General features: G+C 34.6%; 2 protein-coding genes across 3 annotated transcripts in view; both read left to right on the forward strand.

The window, feature by feature from the left end:
* The window catches only part of LOC145307288 (protein C19orf12-like), a 25,341-nt gene that overhangs the window by 5,347 nt on the left and 6,088 nt on the right, over positions 1-13,906 (forward strand). The window lies entirely within an intron of this gene.
* LOC145307509 (alpha-1-syntrophin-like) lies at positions 1,772-8,654 on the forward strand. The gene is made up of 6 exons (XM_080149965.1): positions 1,772-1,800; positions 2,031-2,102; positions 3,595-3,655; positions 6,337-6,420; positions 7,303-7,383; positions 8,582-8,654. Exons 1-6 carry the CDS (start codon positions 1,772-1,774, stop codon positions 8,627-8,629), a joined length of 375 nt encoding a protein of 124 aa, XP_080006091.1. The 3' UTR covers positions 8,630-8,654.

Consider the following 13,906-nt stretch of genomic DNA (forward strand, 5'->3'; position numbering starts at 1 on the left):
ACATCCTTCATAAAAAATAAAAGTTCATAGCAAGATATCTAGGATTTATTAAACAAATCAATGAATTTATGATAATTTATGATATTTTAATACTTTTACTTTTTTGGATAAAACTAAACTGTATTATTCTTCAAAAACAATTTTATATTTCAATAGCCATATCAGTAACTTTTTGCAGTTTTTTTCTGTTGATTCATTGTTGATTTTTGTTGATTTTTGTGAACATCATGTGGACATTTCCGCGGGTGTTTTTGCGGATATTTTTGCGGATATCTTGTATATAAAGTCGTAGAGAACTTGACCGTAACTGGTTCAAACCGGAAATGGCCAACTTCTGGAACTATAGCTGGAGACAGGCCCCCTCTTGAGCAGTTATCCGCTCAGCAATTTCACCCAATTTAGCTTCATGAAACTCCATGTCCTTGTTTGGGTTGTATAGTGTGAGGGCCAACTCGGTTTCTAAATAACCCTGTTGGTATAGAAGACGGGCTACCTCACGACGTACTTCGTCACTGACATTGTCACCATTAACTATATTGAGAAGTCGTTCATATGTTATTGTCAATCTATTGCGTAGCGGCTGCCACATTTGTTGGTATTCTTCCTCTCCGAACATTTCGTGTCTAAACAATAGTAAGATTTAAACCTCACTAAAGCAAAGCTATAACCAAATTACGCGCGCAATAGCACGCCACAGTCTTTTTTAACATGACCCACTTTCACCCTTTTACCTTCAAAAAGGGGTGGAATCAATGGATTAATGATACGTTTTCGCCTTCCCTTAAAACCCCCTCCCCCCCCCCCTCTTCCTCTCCCATTTTGTTGCCCCATTCACAGCCATGCTGTGACCAGTTCTCAAAACACAAAAATCAGATTCCGGAGGAATCGAACCATACATATTTAGGGACACACTCCCATTATCAAAATACCAAAATCAGATTCCGTAGGAATCGCATATGACCTATTCTTAGGATTTTTTATATCCATTCTCAAAAATAAAAATCAGATTCCGTAGGAATCGAAACCAACCATTACACCTTGTTCACTTAAGTACACGATATGATTATTATTAGGGTATTCTTGTCCTTTTTTGGACTTTTCTTTGGTTTTTTTTTGGATTTTTTGGATTGGACCAAGTGTTATCGCGAAATTTGCCGTTATCCTGTAATTATTGGTGTGGAGATGTCCTTAAAACCCGGACAAAACTCCACTCTATAATGAAAATAATTTGATATAAAGGAAACTGTCTATTTGGAGCTGAAAAGGGATCTCAACGGGAATAGCGACTCCTTATGGAGGTTTTGGTTCCTTAATTGTTCCGAATTCACGCTTGGAGAAGTTGCAACTGATAGTAGGAGGATGTCTGAAATACACAGCAAGATATTGTTTCATTGTTAAGATTATTATTTATTTGCACATATAACATTGTATCGGCTTGGCAAGCGTCAAAGTACACCAGTGGCTCCACAACCCTTAAAGGGTTATGCCAACTATCTGGTACAATGTTGCATGGAATTTTTATTGTAAAATATTGTCTCCATTCAATTTAAACTGGCCTGGTAACTAGGTGGAGATGAAGTTCGGCCAATTCCATGCTAGGTACTTAATAATTGTTATTATGTATATTATTATCTAACCTGCACCAAACACAACAAACCAGATGAATCAAACAAATCAAGCATAGTAACATAATTTATAATATATATCTAATAAAATATGTTGTACCTTTGAGGAAAATAAATCTTATCTTATCTTATCTTATGTCCTAAAAATGTGCTTGGTATTTTCTAACGGGAGTGTGTATATTTTTATCTTTGCCTTCAAAAAGAGGGAGTTGTAAGAAAAAACTCAAGACGGTAATTTTAGCCTACCAATTTAGAATCCGGAATCCGCTATAAAAAACTGATTCCGGATTCGGATTCCAAAATTGGGCGGATTCCGGATCCGGATTCCCATCACTAATATCTATCCCTCTATCTATCTACATGTCTCTCTAACTACCTTTCTATTCATCTATCTATCTATTTTAGATTAATCTTAACGAGACTTGTGAACCACAGAGGCCTGGCAGTTCAGTCTGACCAGTTCTGTATTTGTCTAAGGTAGGTCACACTTTGGGTACTGATTAAACTTTGGGTACCAGTATAATTTAAAGTCCAATATCTCAATGTGCAGACTGAGCAGTTCTTTATTTCTCTATGGTATAGTAGGTCACACTTTAAACCAGGATACCAGTTAAACTTTGGGTACTAGTATTATTTACAGTTCACTGTCCCCATGTATTCTTTAAGCAGTTCTTTATTTTTCTATGGTGTAGTAGGTCACACTTTGGGTACCAATTAAACTTTGGGTACCAGTATCATTTACAGTCCAATGTCACTGTATTCAGTCTGAGGAGCAGTTCTGTATTTGTCTAAGGTATGTTACACTTTGGGTACCAGTATAATTTATAGTCCAACATCAAAATGTTCAGTCAGACTAATTTTGTATTTGTCTATGGTAGGTCACACTTTGGGTACCAGATATGAATGGGTACCATTCCAATGTCCCAATTTTTAGTCTAATCAGTTCTGTATTTGTCTAAGGTAGGTCACACTTTTAGAAGCAGTTAAAGTTTGGGTAGGTACCAGTATCATTTATTGTCCAATATCCAACTGTTTAGTCTGACCAGTTCTGTAGGTCACACTTTGGGTACCAGTTAAACTTTGGGTACCAGTATCATTTACAGTCCAATGTCCCAATGTATTCTTTAAGCAGTTCTTTATTTTTCTATGGTGTAGTAGGTCACACTTTGGGTACCAGTTAAACTTTGGGTACCAGTATAATTTACAATGCAATGTTCCTATGTTCTGTCTGACCAGTTTTGTATTTGTCTAAGGTAGGTCACACTTTGGGTACTGATTAAACTTTGGGTACCAGTACAATGTCCCTATGTTCAGTCTAACCAATTTTGTATTTGTCTATGGTAGGTCACACTTTGGGTACCAGATATGAATGGGTACCATTTCAATGTCCCAATTTTTAGTCTAATCAGTTCTGTATTTGTCTAAGGTAGGTCACACTTTTAGAAGCAGTTAAAGTTTGGGTAGGTACCAGTATCATTTATTGTCCAATATCCAGCTGTTCAGTCTGACCAGTTCTGTAGGTCACACTTTGGGTACCAATTAAACTTTGGGTACCAGTATCATTTACAGTCCAATGTTCCTATATTCAGTCTGAGGAGCAGTTCTGTATTTGTCTAAGGTATGTTACAGTTTGGGTACCAGTTATGAATAGTTATTTATCGCATCGTATTCTAGACAGGTTTCCGCGGATAGAAAAAATTAAATACCTACAAGTTTTGTTTGAAAGTTTTCTGTAATACGATGCTATATGTATACATGATTTTTCAGTATGGCTGAGAATCGGTTCTCATCCAGCAGATATTGATTTCCAATAGGTATGGCTTTAAGACTGATTAATATCCGATTAATTAGAACCGGTTCTCAGCCATATTGAAAATTATTCGCTAAAATAAGATGATCTGCCCCTTATAACAATCAATTTGAAATGATAAGTTTCTGAGATCTTAATGGTTATGTTTAATTTGTTAAGGCACGGAGGAGAGGAGGGAGTTTCTTGTCATCTCATCTCATTTGATACCAGGAGTGAACAGGTACATAGATAGATAGACAGACAGATAGATATACAGATATTTCCCTATATAAGTAACAGGGTGTCTATGACTTTGTCTGTTTGTACTAAAGGATATCGCTAAACGATGAACCAATATGGTTTTTCTTTACAATGTAGCCTTTCATAGGCCTTGGGAAGGCTTATAACTATTTTGTAGATTTGGGTTATTTTAGCTCCATCCCATCCCCCTTCCCTCAAACAGTTGAGATATACAGACAGACAGTTGAGATATACAGACAGACAGTGGAGATATACAGACAGAAAGGAAAAGATAGACAGACAAACATTAAAAAAATACAGACAGACAATTGAGATATATAGACAGACAGTTGAGATAGACAGACAGACAGACAGTAGATAGACATACAGATAGTTGAGATAGACAGACAGACAGTGGAGATATACAGGCAGACAGTTGAGATAGACAGACAGACAGGAAGGGATAGACAGACAAACATTAAAAAAATACAGACAGACAATTGAGATATATAGATAGACAGAGAAGATAGACAGACAGACAGTTGAGATATACAGACAGACAGTTCGGCTATACAGACAGACAGACAGACAGTTGAGATAGACAGACAGACAGTTGAGATAGACAGACAGATAGTTGAGATAGACAGACAGACAGTTAAGATAGACAAACAGACAGTTGAGATATACAGATAGACAGTAAACACACCCCACCCGAGGGCGTGTTAGGTTAGAAAAAACCCCCCGTGGAAACGGTTTACACAGGCTGTACCGGGACCTTATGGTAGTTTCAGAACATGCTTTTCCTAAATTGAGTTAGTAGCTTCCCATAGTAGATAATTTTAAAATTACTTTTTGTGATCAAATTTTACTTTTATTTTTAGACAAACTTAACCTAACCTCCTTTATTGTCTTATTTTGTCTTTCATGTTCATCATGCAAATTCCTTCACATCACGGTTGAACTGACAGATATTGGAGCTTTCTAAAAAGGTCTCTAACAATTTTCTAGCTCTAATACTTTTTAAGATATCTTATTTCAAAGTATTGCTATTAAATCATCTTTTACACAACAAAAAGGTGAAAAATAAAATTAGATATTTTAGAGAAAATTACAATTATCTTCATATGAATCTCTCTAGTATCGCTTAAAATTGACCAAATTGGACAGTTAAGGTACCTAAACCTATCTACATTCAATGGAAAATCCAAATTCATACTTACAAAGACTATATAAGCCAATAGGATTAAGCTGAAGTGATTTTTAAAAATACTAAAGGAAAAAAAAATTCCTGTTTTATTTAAATAAATTGATATTTAATAAACTTTAGCAAGGATTTTAAGGTAAGTTATGGTGTATAAAGTTGTCACTTTGTAATTAGAAAGCCAATAAAACACAATCATCTGATTTTTTGAACAAATAGAAACATATCTAAAAAAAATAGACATAATCATCGTAAATAAACCAAAAATTGATTAGAACTTTAAGCATTACCAAGCAGTTTACAACTGTAATTTACTAATTCTAGTAATTTTTATCTAAGAATAGTTGATTGGGCTCTTAAATTCTTTACAACCTCATGAAACAAAATTATTTTTTGCCACCTTAACTAAGAAAACATAGTAATTAAAAGACTTTCATGGATGATCTCACATGTAATAAAAGAAACAATTTATTCTTAGGCAACAATTTTTTGTTAATATACACCATTAGTTACTCTAAACTAGTACTGAGGTGTTTTAAAATATTAAATCATTATCAGATATGAGTTTCTTGTTCCTTAAAACACCTTTTACATTCAAAAAAAATGTCCTACAAGTGATTTTTAATTAAAATTAAATTACTCTTGTTTCTTTGATATTACATTTTAGCATCCTCCTGTCAACTTATAAAGTGTTAAAAAGTATTTATTTGGATTGTCCATTGAATGTAGATAGTTTTAGGCACCTTAACTGTCCAATTTGGTCAATTTTAAGCGATACTAGAGAGATTGAAATGAAGATACTTTTAATTTTCTCCAAAATATCTAATTTTATTTTTCACCTTTTTATTGTGTAAAAGATGATTTAACAGCAATACTTATAAATAAGATATATCAAAAAGTATTAGAGCTAGAAAATTGTTAGAGACCTTTTTAGAAAGCTCCAATATCTGTCAATTCAACCATAATGTGAAGGAATTTGCATGATGAACATGAAAGACAAAATAAGACAATAAAGGAGGTTAGGTGAAGGTAGTCTAAAAATGAAAGTAAAATTTGATCACCAAAAGTAATTTCAAAATTTTCTACTATGGGAAGCTACTAACTCAATTTAAGGAAAGCATGTTCTGAAACCACCAAAAGGTCCCAGTACATCCTATGTAAACCGTTTCCACGGGGGGTTTTTTCTAACCTAACACGCCTTGGGGTGGGGTGTGTAAAGATAGACAGACAGACAGTTGAGATAGACATACAGACAGTTCAGATATACAGACAGACAGTAAAGATAGACAGAAAGACTATTGAGATATACAGACAGACAGTTAAGTTATACAGACAGACAGTTGAGATGTACATTACAGACAGACAGTTAAGATATACAGACAGACAATAAAGATAGACAGACAGACAAATAAAGCTTAAATTAATGCTGGAAGCTGCTTAGATTCACTTGTTCTCGTACGTACATACGTGCCACTGTTTAGGCTGCCTGGGCGAGTAGGTTGGTAACAAGTACACTAGCGGCTGCCCGCAGGGTTAGGAAGTGGGTCACTCCTATCAGCTATAAGGTATGTTTTACCCTTAGGGGATAGGCAATGGTCGATAAATTAATGTATCCCCAATTTATGATAAGCAAAATTAACTCTTTTTGTTGATTGTAATGCACAAACTAATCCTGAGTTAACCTAATAAACCTTACAATGTTTTAGATAGCGAATGTCAGTTTGTATTTTTCAGGGTATAGTTTAATTTACAGTTAATGCCCTCCCCGTTCCTGAACATATTAAAAAATATCTAGAGAATGAGTTTGAACATTAATATACTCCTTAACAATTAGGGTTGGGCCGGATATCCGGTGTGGCCGGATATCCGGATACCGGATATTGAAACTATCCGGCCGGATATCCGGCCACACCGGATATCCGGATACCGGATATTAAAACTATCCGGCCGGATATCCGGCCACACCGGATATCCGGCCCAACCCTATTAACAATGTAAAGTCCCCGATGTTGTAAAGTTAACAAATAAGAAGTATTTATTTCTCGCATCGTATTATAAACAGCTTTCCGCGGATATAGAATGCACAATCATAAGATTAAAACTAGCTTTTTTAGCTCCGAGGTGCCGAATGCACCGGCTAAAAAAAAACTGGATGCTAGGCATAGTTTATTCGTATGGATGAGAACCGGTTCGTATCCACCGGATTCGAATGAATACGAGAAACATTATTAAAGGACTTTTTTTAGTTTATATTTGTTTCAATTTGTGTTTTGTTAACAATGTTCATGGACAAAAAAAAATCCTGGTGATGAGGGCAGTTTTGTCCTCGAGACATTTAATAATTTTAAAAGTCCGTAACCATTCGTCTAACTTATAGGATTTTGGGGACTAGTGCAATAAACAGCACATTGTCCCCTCTCTCTCTGATAATAAATAAATGTTTTCAGGGTAACTCTTGCGAGCTGTTAGTTGATTGTGAAGAAGGGTTTACTGTCAGAGATCTTGCTACAAATACTACTGTATTACACAGGAATATAGCTTCAATACAGACACACAGACAGACAGACAGACAGACAGAAATCTTGCTACCAATACTTCTGTATTACACAGGAATAGCTTCAATACTGACACACAGACAGACAGACATACAGACAGAGATCTTGCTACTAATACTACTGTATTACACAATAATTAAATAGCTTCAATACAGACAGACAGATGGACAAACAGACACACCGACAGACAGACAGACAAAGATCTTTCTACAAATACTACTGTCTTACACAGGAATAGCTTCAATACAGACACACAGACAGACAGACATACAGACAAAGATCTTGCTACAAATACTAAGTATTACACAGGAATAGCTTCAATACAGACACACAGACAGACAGAGAGACAGACGAACAGACAGGCAGATAGACAGAGAATAGCTTCAATACAGACACACAGACAGACAGACATACAGACAAAGATCTTGCTACCAACACTACTCTATTACACAGGAATAGCTTCAATACAGACACACAGACAGACGGACAAACAGACATTGGGCTGTTTGTTACACTATAAGTCCCCAAAGTTTTATAATAACTTTTTATTCCTTGCCTTAACAACTTTGGGGACTTTTATTAGATTGGTTTGTTTACTAAGGTGAGTGTCCAAATGTTTTAACCGCTCATTGTAATTCACAGAAGGGGTAATTTTCTGTTTCATCATTGGTAATGTACATCAAATGTACACCATTGTCTTATTCCTTTAGATTTACAGTCCAATGTCTCCTCAAAAATTTTGACACTATTATTTTTGTAACCAGTTAAAATTAAATAAAAGCACCCAAAGTGTTTGAACAAATAAATAAGACAACATGGTTATAAGACTTTGGGAACCGGTGTAATTTACAGTCCAATGTCCTCTCCCTCCCTGATTCCTAACCAATTTATAACACAATGTGGTGTATTCAGGGATCTAAAGGGAATAGACAATGGTCTATAAATTGATATACACTCACAATGATGATACGCGATGAAGGTTAAAATTAGTGGTTGAAATGTATGAACACTCAACTCAATGAATCAACCAATAAAAATTCACTTAAATCTCCAAAATTGTCAAGCACAAATCAGAAAACGTTTTTAAAACTTTGGGGACCAGTGTGAAAAATAGCCCATTGTCCCCTCTCTCGCTGGTTTTTTTATTGAAGCTTTGAAAAAAAATCCGCCTAGGCCCTTCTCTGAACTACTGCATAGCAATGATGACGGGACGAGGTAAGATTTTTATAATTCACTTTGTCCGTCCGCTACGGTTGAAATGTGATTTACTCAACTATTGTTCAAGATAGATGGCTGATTTTTTTAGTGAAGATTCCCTATACCAATAAGAATTCATTATGTATTTTACTTTGGCAGTTAGTCTGTCAGACATGCTCCAAAAATATTTAGAAATATATAAATTTGTGAGAAAGGTTTCGTGACTCTTGATTTTAACAAATTTTTTCTTGACAACGCCTCTCAAAGGGCTTTTCGTCATATTTTCACAGTAGCTTTGATAGGTTATTTTTGGTTAGGTCAGGTGATTACCCCGCAGGGGCTTAAAATTAGAGAAAAGCTACTGTGAAAATACGAATAAACGCCGCCCCTTAAAAGGCGTTGTAGTGAAATGAAATATACCCAAATTTTCTAATCGTGTTCTAATACAAAAAGGGGACTATATTCTAAGAGCAAGGGATTATAAGGCATTTTTGTTGTTGATATACTGATGAAAAAATTAGGTCTACCATAGTCTTAACAAAAAAAAATTAATACAAGCGGGTTTAAATTTGAGAAATGCGTGGCTGAGGCGCAGCTGCCGAGCCCTGATAATAGCAACCCAAACCAAAAAAGGCAAGCAATGCTATTGCATATCTTGAGGGAATACAGTCAAATGCTCGTTTTTAAAATTTTCAGAAACTCGAAGATTTTTTAAAAACTTTTGGAAGATTTTTTTTATTGCATTGATTAATTTTTGAAGATCACGTTTTTTATGCTCTAAGCTTTTCGTATAATTTTCAATGCTTAACTAGGGTTAGCATTCACAGGGCATAAATCTAAAAATGAAATAGCCTAAAACCATTCCAGGACCTATGTGATTCATCCCAAAAAAGTGAACTGAAAGATATTAGTTCAGTAGATATTGATATCTTAAGCTTCAGACCAAAATAATCTTATTTTTTTATATAACAAGGATGACAACATCCATAAAAGCGAAGCTCTGAAACGATATGACAGACGAACATTAACTTTTGTTGAGTGTCAGAACTGAATATACAAACGTAATGTGGCTCACCTGTCGTGCCTCTAATCTCTTGTTGCCATTTTGTCAGTAGATGGCAATCGTGTATCAACGCCAGCTCCGACTCTAAAAAACGTTATTAGGCCCTTAGCTTGGAGTGTTCCCAGGAACAGTGAACAATGTAGAAAAGCAGACGATACATAAATCTTTTCATTAAGATTAACTTTAGATTGATATAAAGACAACAGTTCATATAGTTAATCATTCACATGTTCATGGGGACACTCCAGGCGACAATAAGAAATTATAACTGCTAGGAAGTCTTTTGCTATTAATTTAAATAAGGAAGCTTTTGATTTCATTTTGTTATATAATTATTTTCAGGTACTTGATTGATTTAAATGATTGATATAAACTTTAATAAATATTCATGTAATTTAATCTCAAGCTAATATTTTATTAATAATGAAATAAAATGTCTGTAACACTGTTGGCATGGTTGATGATCATAAGCAACTTGTTGATGATTGTTTTATTAGGAAGATCTTCTGTTTTATTATGACTGTAGTATTATTATGTTCAGTAGCTTTATGTTCAGTAGTATCATTATTGAAGTCTTCATTATTATTATCTTTGTCATCAACAGTTATGATCTTAATCTTGTCTCCTTCCAATAGTTAATCCTCTTGAGAGTCTGTTTCATCCTGAATTGATTAATAGCATAATATTATATTAAGTAATGTCTATGATATTTATATAACGACGCTCCCCTTTTTCTTTTTAATTTTGTCGCCCATTTGATGGAGTGCCCCCCCTTTTTTTCACTAAACTTTTCAAATATTTAAAAGGTTTCCTGGATGTTTTGCCTTGAACTTTCATTTCAGATGTTAAAGGTAGGACATGACTGAAATCATACACTGCCATAAGATCAGTACTTTTTCTTGTAAAGTTCAAATTTAAATCTGCTGCTAGAATAGCTTCATTGAACTCATCATATAGTTCAGTACAATTTGGGTTAGGATCCCATTCTGGCTCTATATTGTCTTGACTATCTTGAGTATGAGTTCTTTCAAATTCTGAGGAGAGTGCTGCTTCATATTCTGATTCACTTTGTCTGTGTCTTAGATTTTCTGGGGTGTTTTTGTATTTTCTAAGATTGTATCTAGATTTTTTTAGAGATTTTTTTCTAAACCAAGTTTGAATTTTGACAGCAGCTATGTTTTGTTTGAGATTGTTAAATATGGATGTATTTTCATTGACAACCCAAACTTCTTTTATTGGTTTCCTTTTACTTTTTTCTCCTTTTTCTTGATCTTCAGCTTCATGCCACTCATCTTCACTGTCTTCATTGCCCTTATTATCATCAACATGTGTGTTTTCAGGATGATCTTCATCATCATTTATTTCACTGATATTATCTTCCTCAGTGATTTCATCATTTACAGTTTCAGGTTCACTTTCATCATCTGTTGATTCTGTGAATCTTGCTACAGGATCAAATACTCTGTATTGATTATTTGTGTACTTTGGTTGTTTTGTAGGTTTAGTATTGTTTTGTACTTTGAACACATGTTGATTTGAGACTTCATATTGTTTATTTCTGGTTCTGATGATTCTTTCACCTCCAACTTTTTTTACAATTATGTTTGGTGAATTATCAGTTTTAGAAATAACTTGAAACATGTCCCTAATATTGTGCTTTTTAGGATTGCTATTTAGCATGACATGATCTCCTACTTCAACAGATTCTGGCATATGACTTACTTTTTTGTTATTCATCTCATTATTTTTAGTTCTAGTTTCAGTCTGTTCTTGGGATAGTTTACTGTCATCAAGAACAATATTAGTCATAAGTTTGTCATCTCTACTGAAAAGTATATTTCTTGCCGAGATTGTTCCATTTCTTCTGAGTCTGCTGTTTAGGTTCATAATTGCTTTAGCCAGAATGACTTGATCAATAGGTTTTTCATTAGGACTGATGGCTGTAATTTCACGTTCTAATTCAATTTTACCATCAATTATAGTATCAGCTTGTTGGTTGACATATTCACATAGTTGACATATATCTGCACTACAATTGGTTGTGTTTCTTGATTGGAAATCTGCTATTTGGTTTTGTCCCGACTTTCCTGATATGTGTTGTACATCACATGATACTTTACCAATGTTGTTTAGGAAAGTTTGAATTCGTGGGGATAAACTAAATTTACCTTTTTTCAACAGATTTGTTGCATCACAGACAGGCTTACTATCAGGGCATATGATGACAGGCTTGGTAGACTCCTTGATGATATCGTAGAAAGCTTCTATGGCCGTTCCAAATGCTACAGACTCTATTTCACAGGGTGTCCATTTGACATGGTGTGGTTTTAATTTGACAGAGTAATGTCTGACAGTTCTTGTTTTGCCGTTATTATCTTTGGCCTATAGAACAAAACCAACACCTGGCGGATTTCTAGCACCATCTGTAATGATAATAAGTTGATCATTAGGATGTGGCAGATAGACTTCTTTAATATTTTCAATATTGTCTTTAGCTGCCTGAAATGCCAGTTTAAGTTCAGTTGTCCAAGTGATTAGATCTTTAGAGTCTTTATCACTTGTAATTTTGTCAAATGGATCCATTACCTTAGCCAAGTTTGGAGTATGGTACAGGAAAGTTTTGTAGAGGCCAACCCATGATCGTACATCTTTGACTGTACAAATATCATCAGATTTAACTTCTAATAAGGCTTGTTTCCTGTGTGGTGATGGTGCCAAGGTTCCACCTTCAGACCATATCCAGCTCATTATGTCAACAGATTTTGGCAAGATAATAGTTTTGGCAGGAGAAAGCTTCAAATTGTTGGATTTACAAATGTTCAGCATTTCTTCCAAATTGTCAATAGCTTCATCTATTGTATTTCCTCCTGTGAATAGATCATCAGCTTGTTTAACCAGTTTACCCTTTGTTATCATATCATTGAACAGATTGGCAAGAAGTTCATCCAGTTCTTCTGTTTGGTTTATCAAACCTTGGATTCCTCTTTTAAAAAAACGCAATCCCCCAAATGGTGTTAATATTCCGCACCATTTCTGTCCATCTCTGTGAAGGTGATTTTGAAAAAAACCCTGATAGAGGTCAGTTTTGATAACGTATTTCCATTTTGCAAGGGCATTGTAAACATCTTGTGGTTTACTGATCTTAGCTGGCAAAGATTTCATGTATTTTGATAGCTCACATGTGTTTACAACAAGTCTAACATCACTTGTTGTGAGCTCGTTGTTAGGTTTGTCCTTTGCCTTTTGTTTTTTTCTCAAAAATGCTGGCATTACATGCTGTACTTCAATATTTTCATGTTGTGGTATTCCAAGTACTTTTTGATCTGTCAACTCATCACACACTTTCTGAAGAAGAACATTCATTTTGTTGTTATATTGAACACAGTTTACTTTCCGAGAACTTGGTCTTTCTTCGTTTGCAAATTTTAATTTACAGTAGTGTGGGCCAGATTTTTTATTGTAACCTTGTCTAAGATCTTGATCAAATACTGCTCTGTTTTTTTCTATAACTTCTAGAATTCGCTTGTTTTGATCACTGGTTAGTCTGTCTTTGTTTATAGTTATATTGCTGATGTTGTCTGTAGTTTGTTTTTCAGAGTGCATGGACATTAAGTTGTATTCAATTTTGGCGTTTTCTGCAATTACTTCCTTTATCTCCTTTACATATACCTTTGATTTTACCAGTTTTATTGGTTCATTAGTGTTGTTTTCTATGTTTAGTTTTCCATGTTTGATAGAGCTTATTTGTGGATCTATTTTACATCTTCCATCTAGAGGTTCAATGAAAACAATTTTATCATTCTTTTCAGGTATATCTATCTTGATTGATTGGTTGGGCAGAATGGTAGTTTTAGGTATAGTTACAATTGTATTTATAGGATTGACAGGAAGATCTGTATTTCTGTTTGTTTCAGATACAACAAATTTGTTTTTGATTGTTATGGTTCTTGCTGAAATATCTTGTCTTACAACATTGTCTTTAAAAAAGTTGTTTCCAGCAATAGCATCTGTGTGTAGGGTTTCCATAACAATTGCAGAAAAGTTAACTGTCCATGCATTTCTATTGAACACTTCATGGATTTCACCTTTGGATTTAAGTATGGTTTTACCATCAGCTATTTTAGCTAGTTGGCCATTGGGATGTATTTTCCATTTCATTTTGAGGGCATAATCTAGTTTCACTGTACTAATCCAACATCCTGAATCTAAATTGTGGGTGCGAATGGGGCGTTTGTC

Source organism: Acartia tonsa, chromosome 15 (assembly GCF_053477335.1).
Source record: "Acartia tonsa isolate MP-2025a chromosome 15, ASM5347733v1, whole genome shotgun sequence".
NCBI lineage: Eukaryota > Metazoa > Arthropoda > Copepoda > Calanoida > Acartiidae > Acartia > Acartia tonsa.

Excerpts from the sequence above, each read along its gene's own strand:
- LOC145307509 (XM_080149965.1), top strand. The coding sequence starts at position 1,772 with ATGTGCTTGGTATTTTCTAACGGGAGTGT. Across the intron at positions 2,103-3,594 it reads CAGTTCTGTATTTGTCTAAG|GCACGGAGGAGAGGAGGGAG; the intron begins GTAGGTCACACT and ends TAATTTGTTAAG. Across the intron at positions 3,656-6,336 it reads TTGATACCAGGAGTGAACAG|GCTGCCTGGGCGAGTAGGTT; the intron begins GTACATAGATAG and ends GCCACTGTTTAG.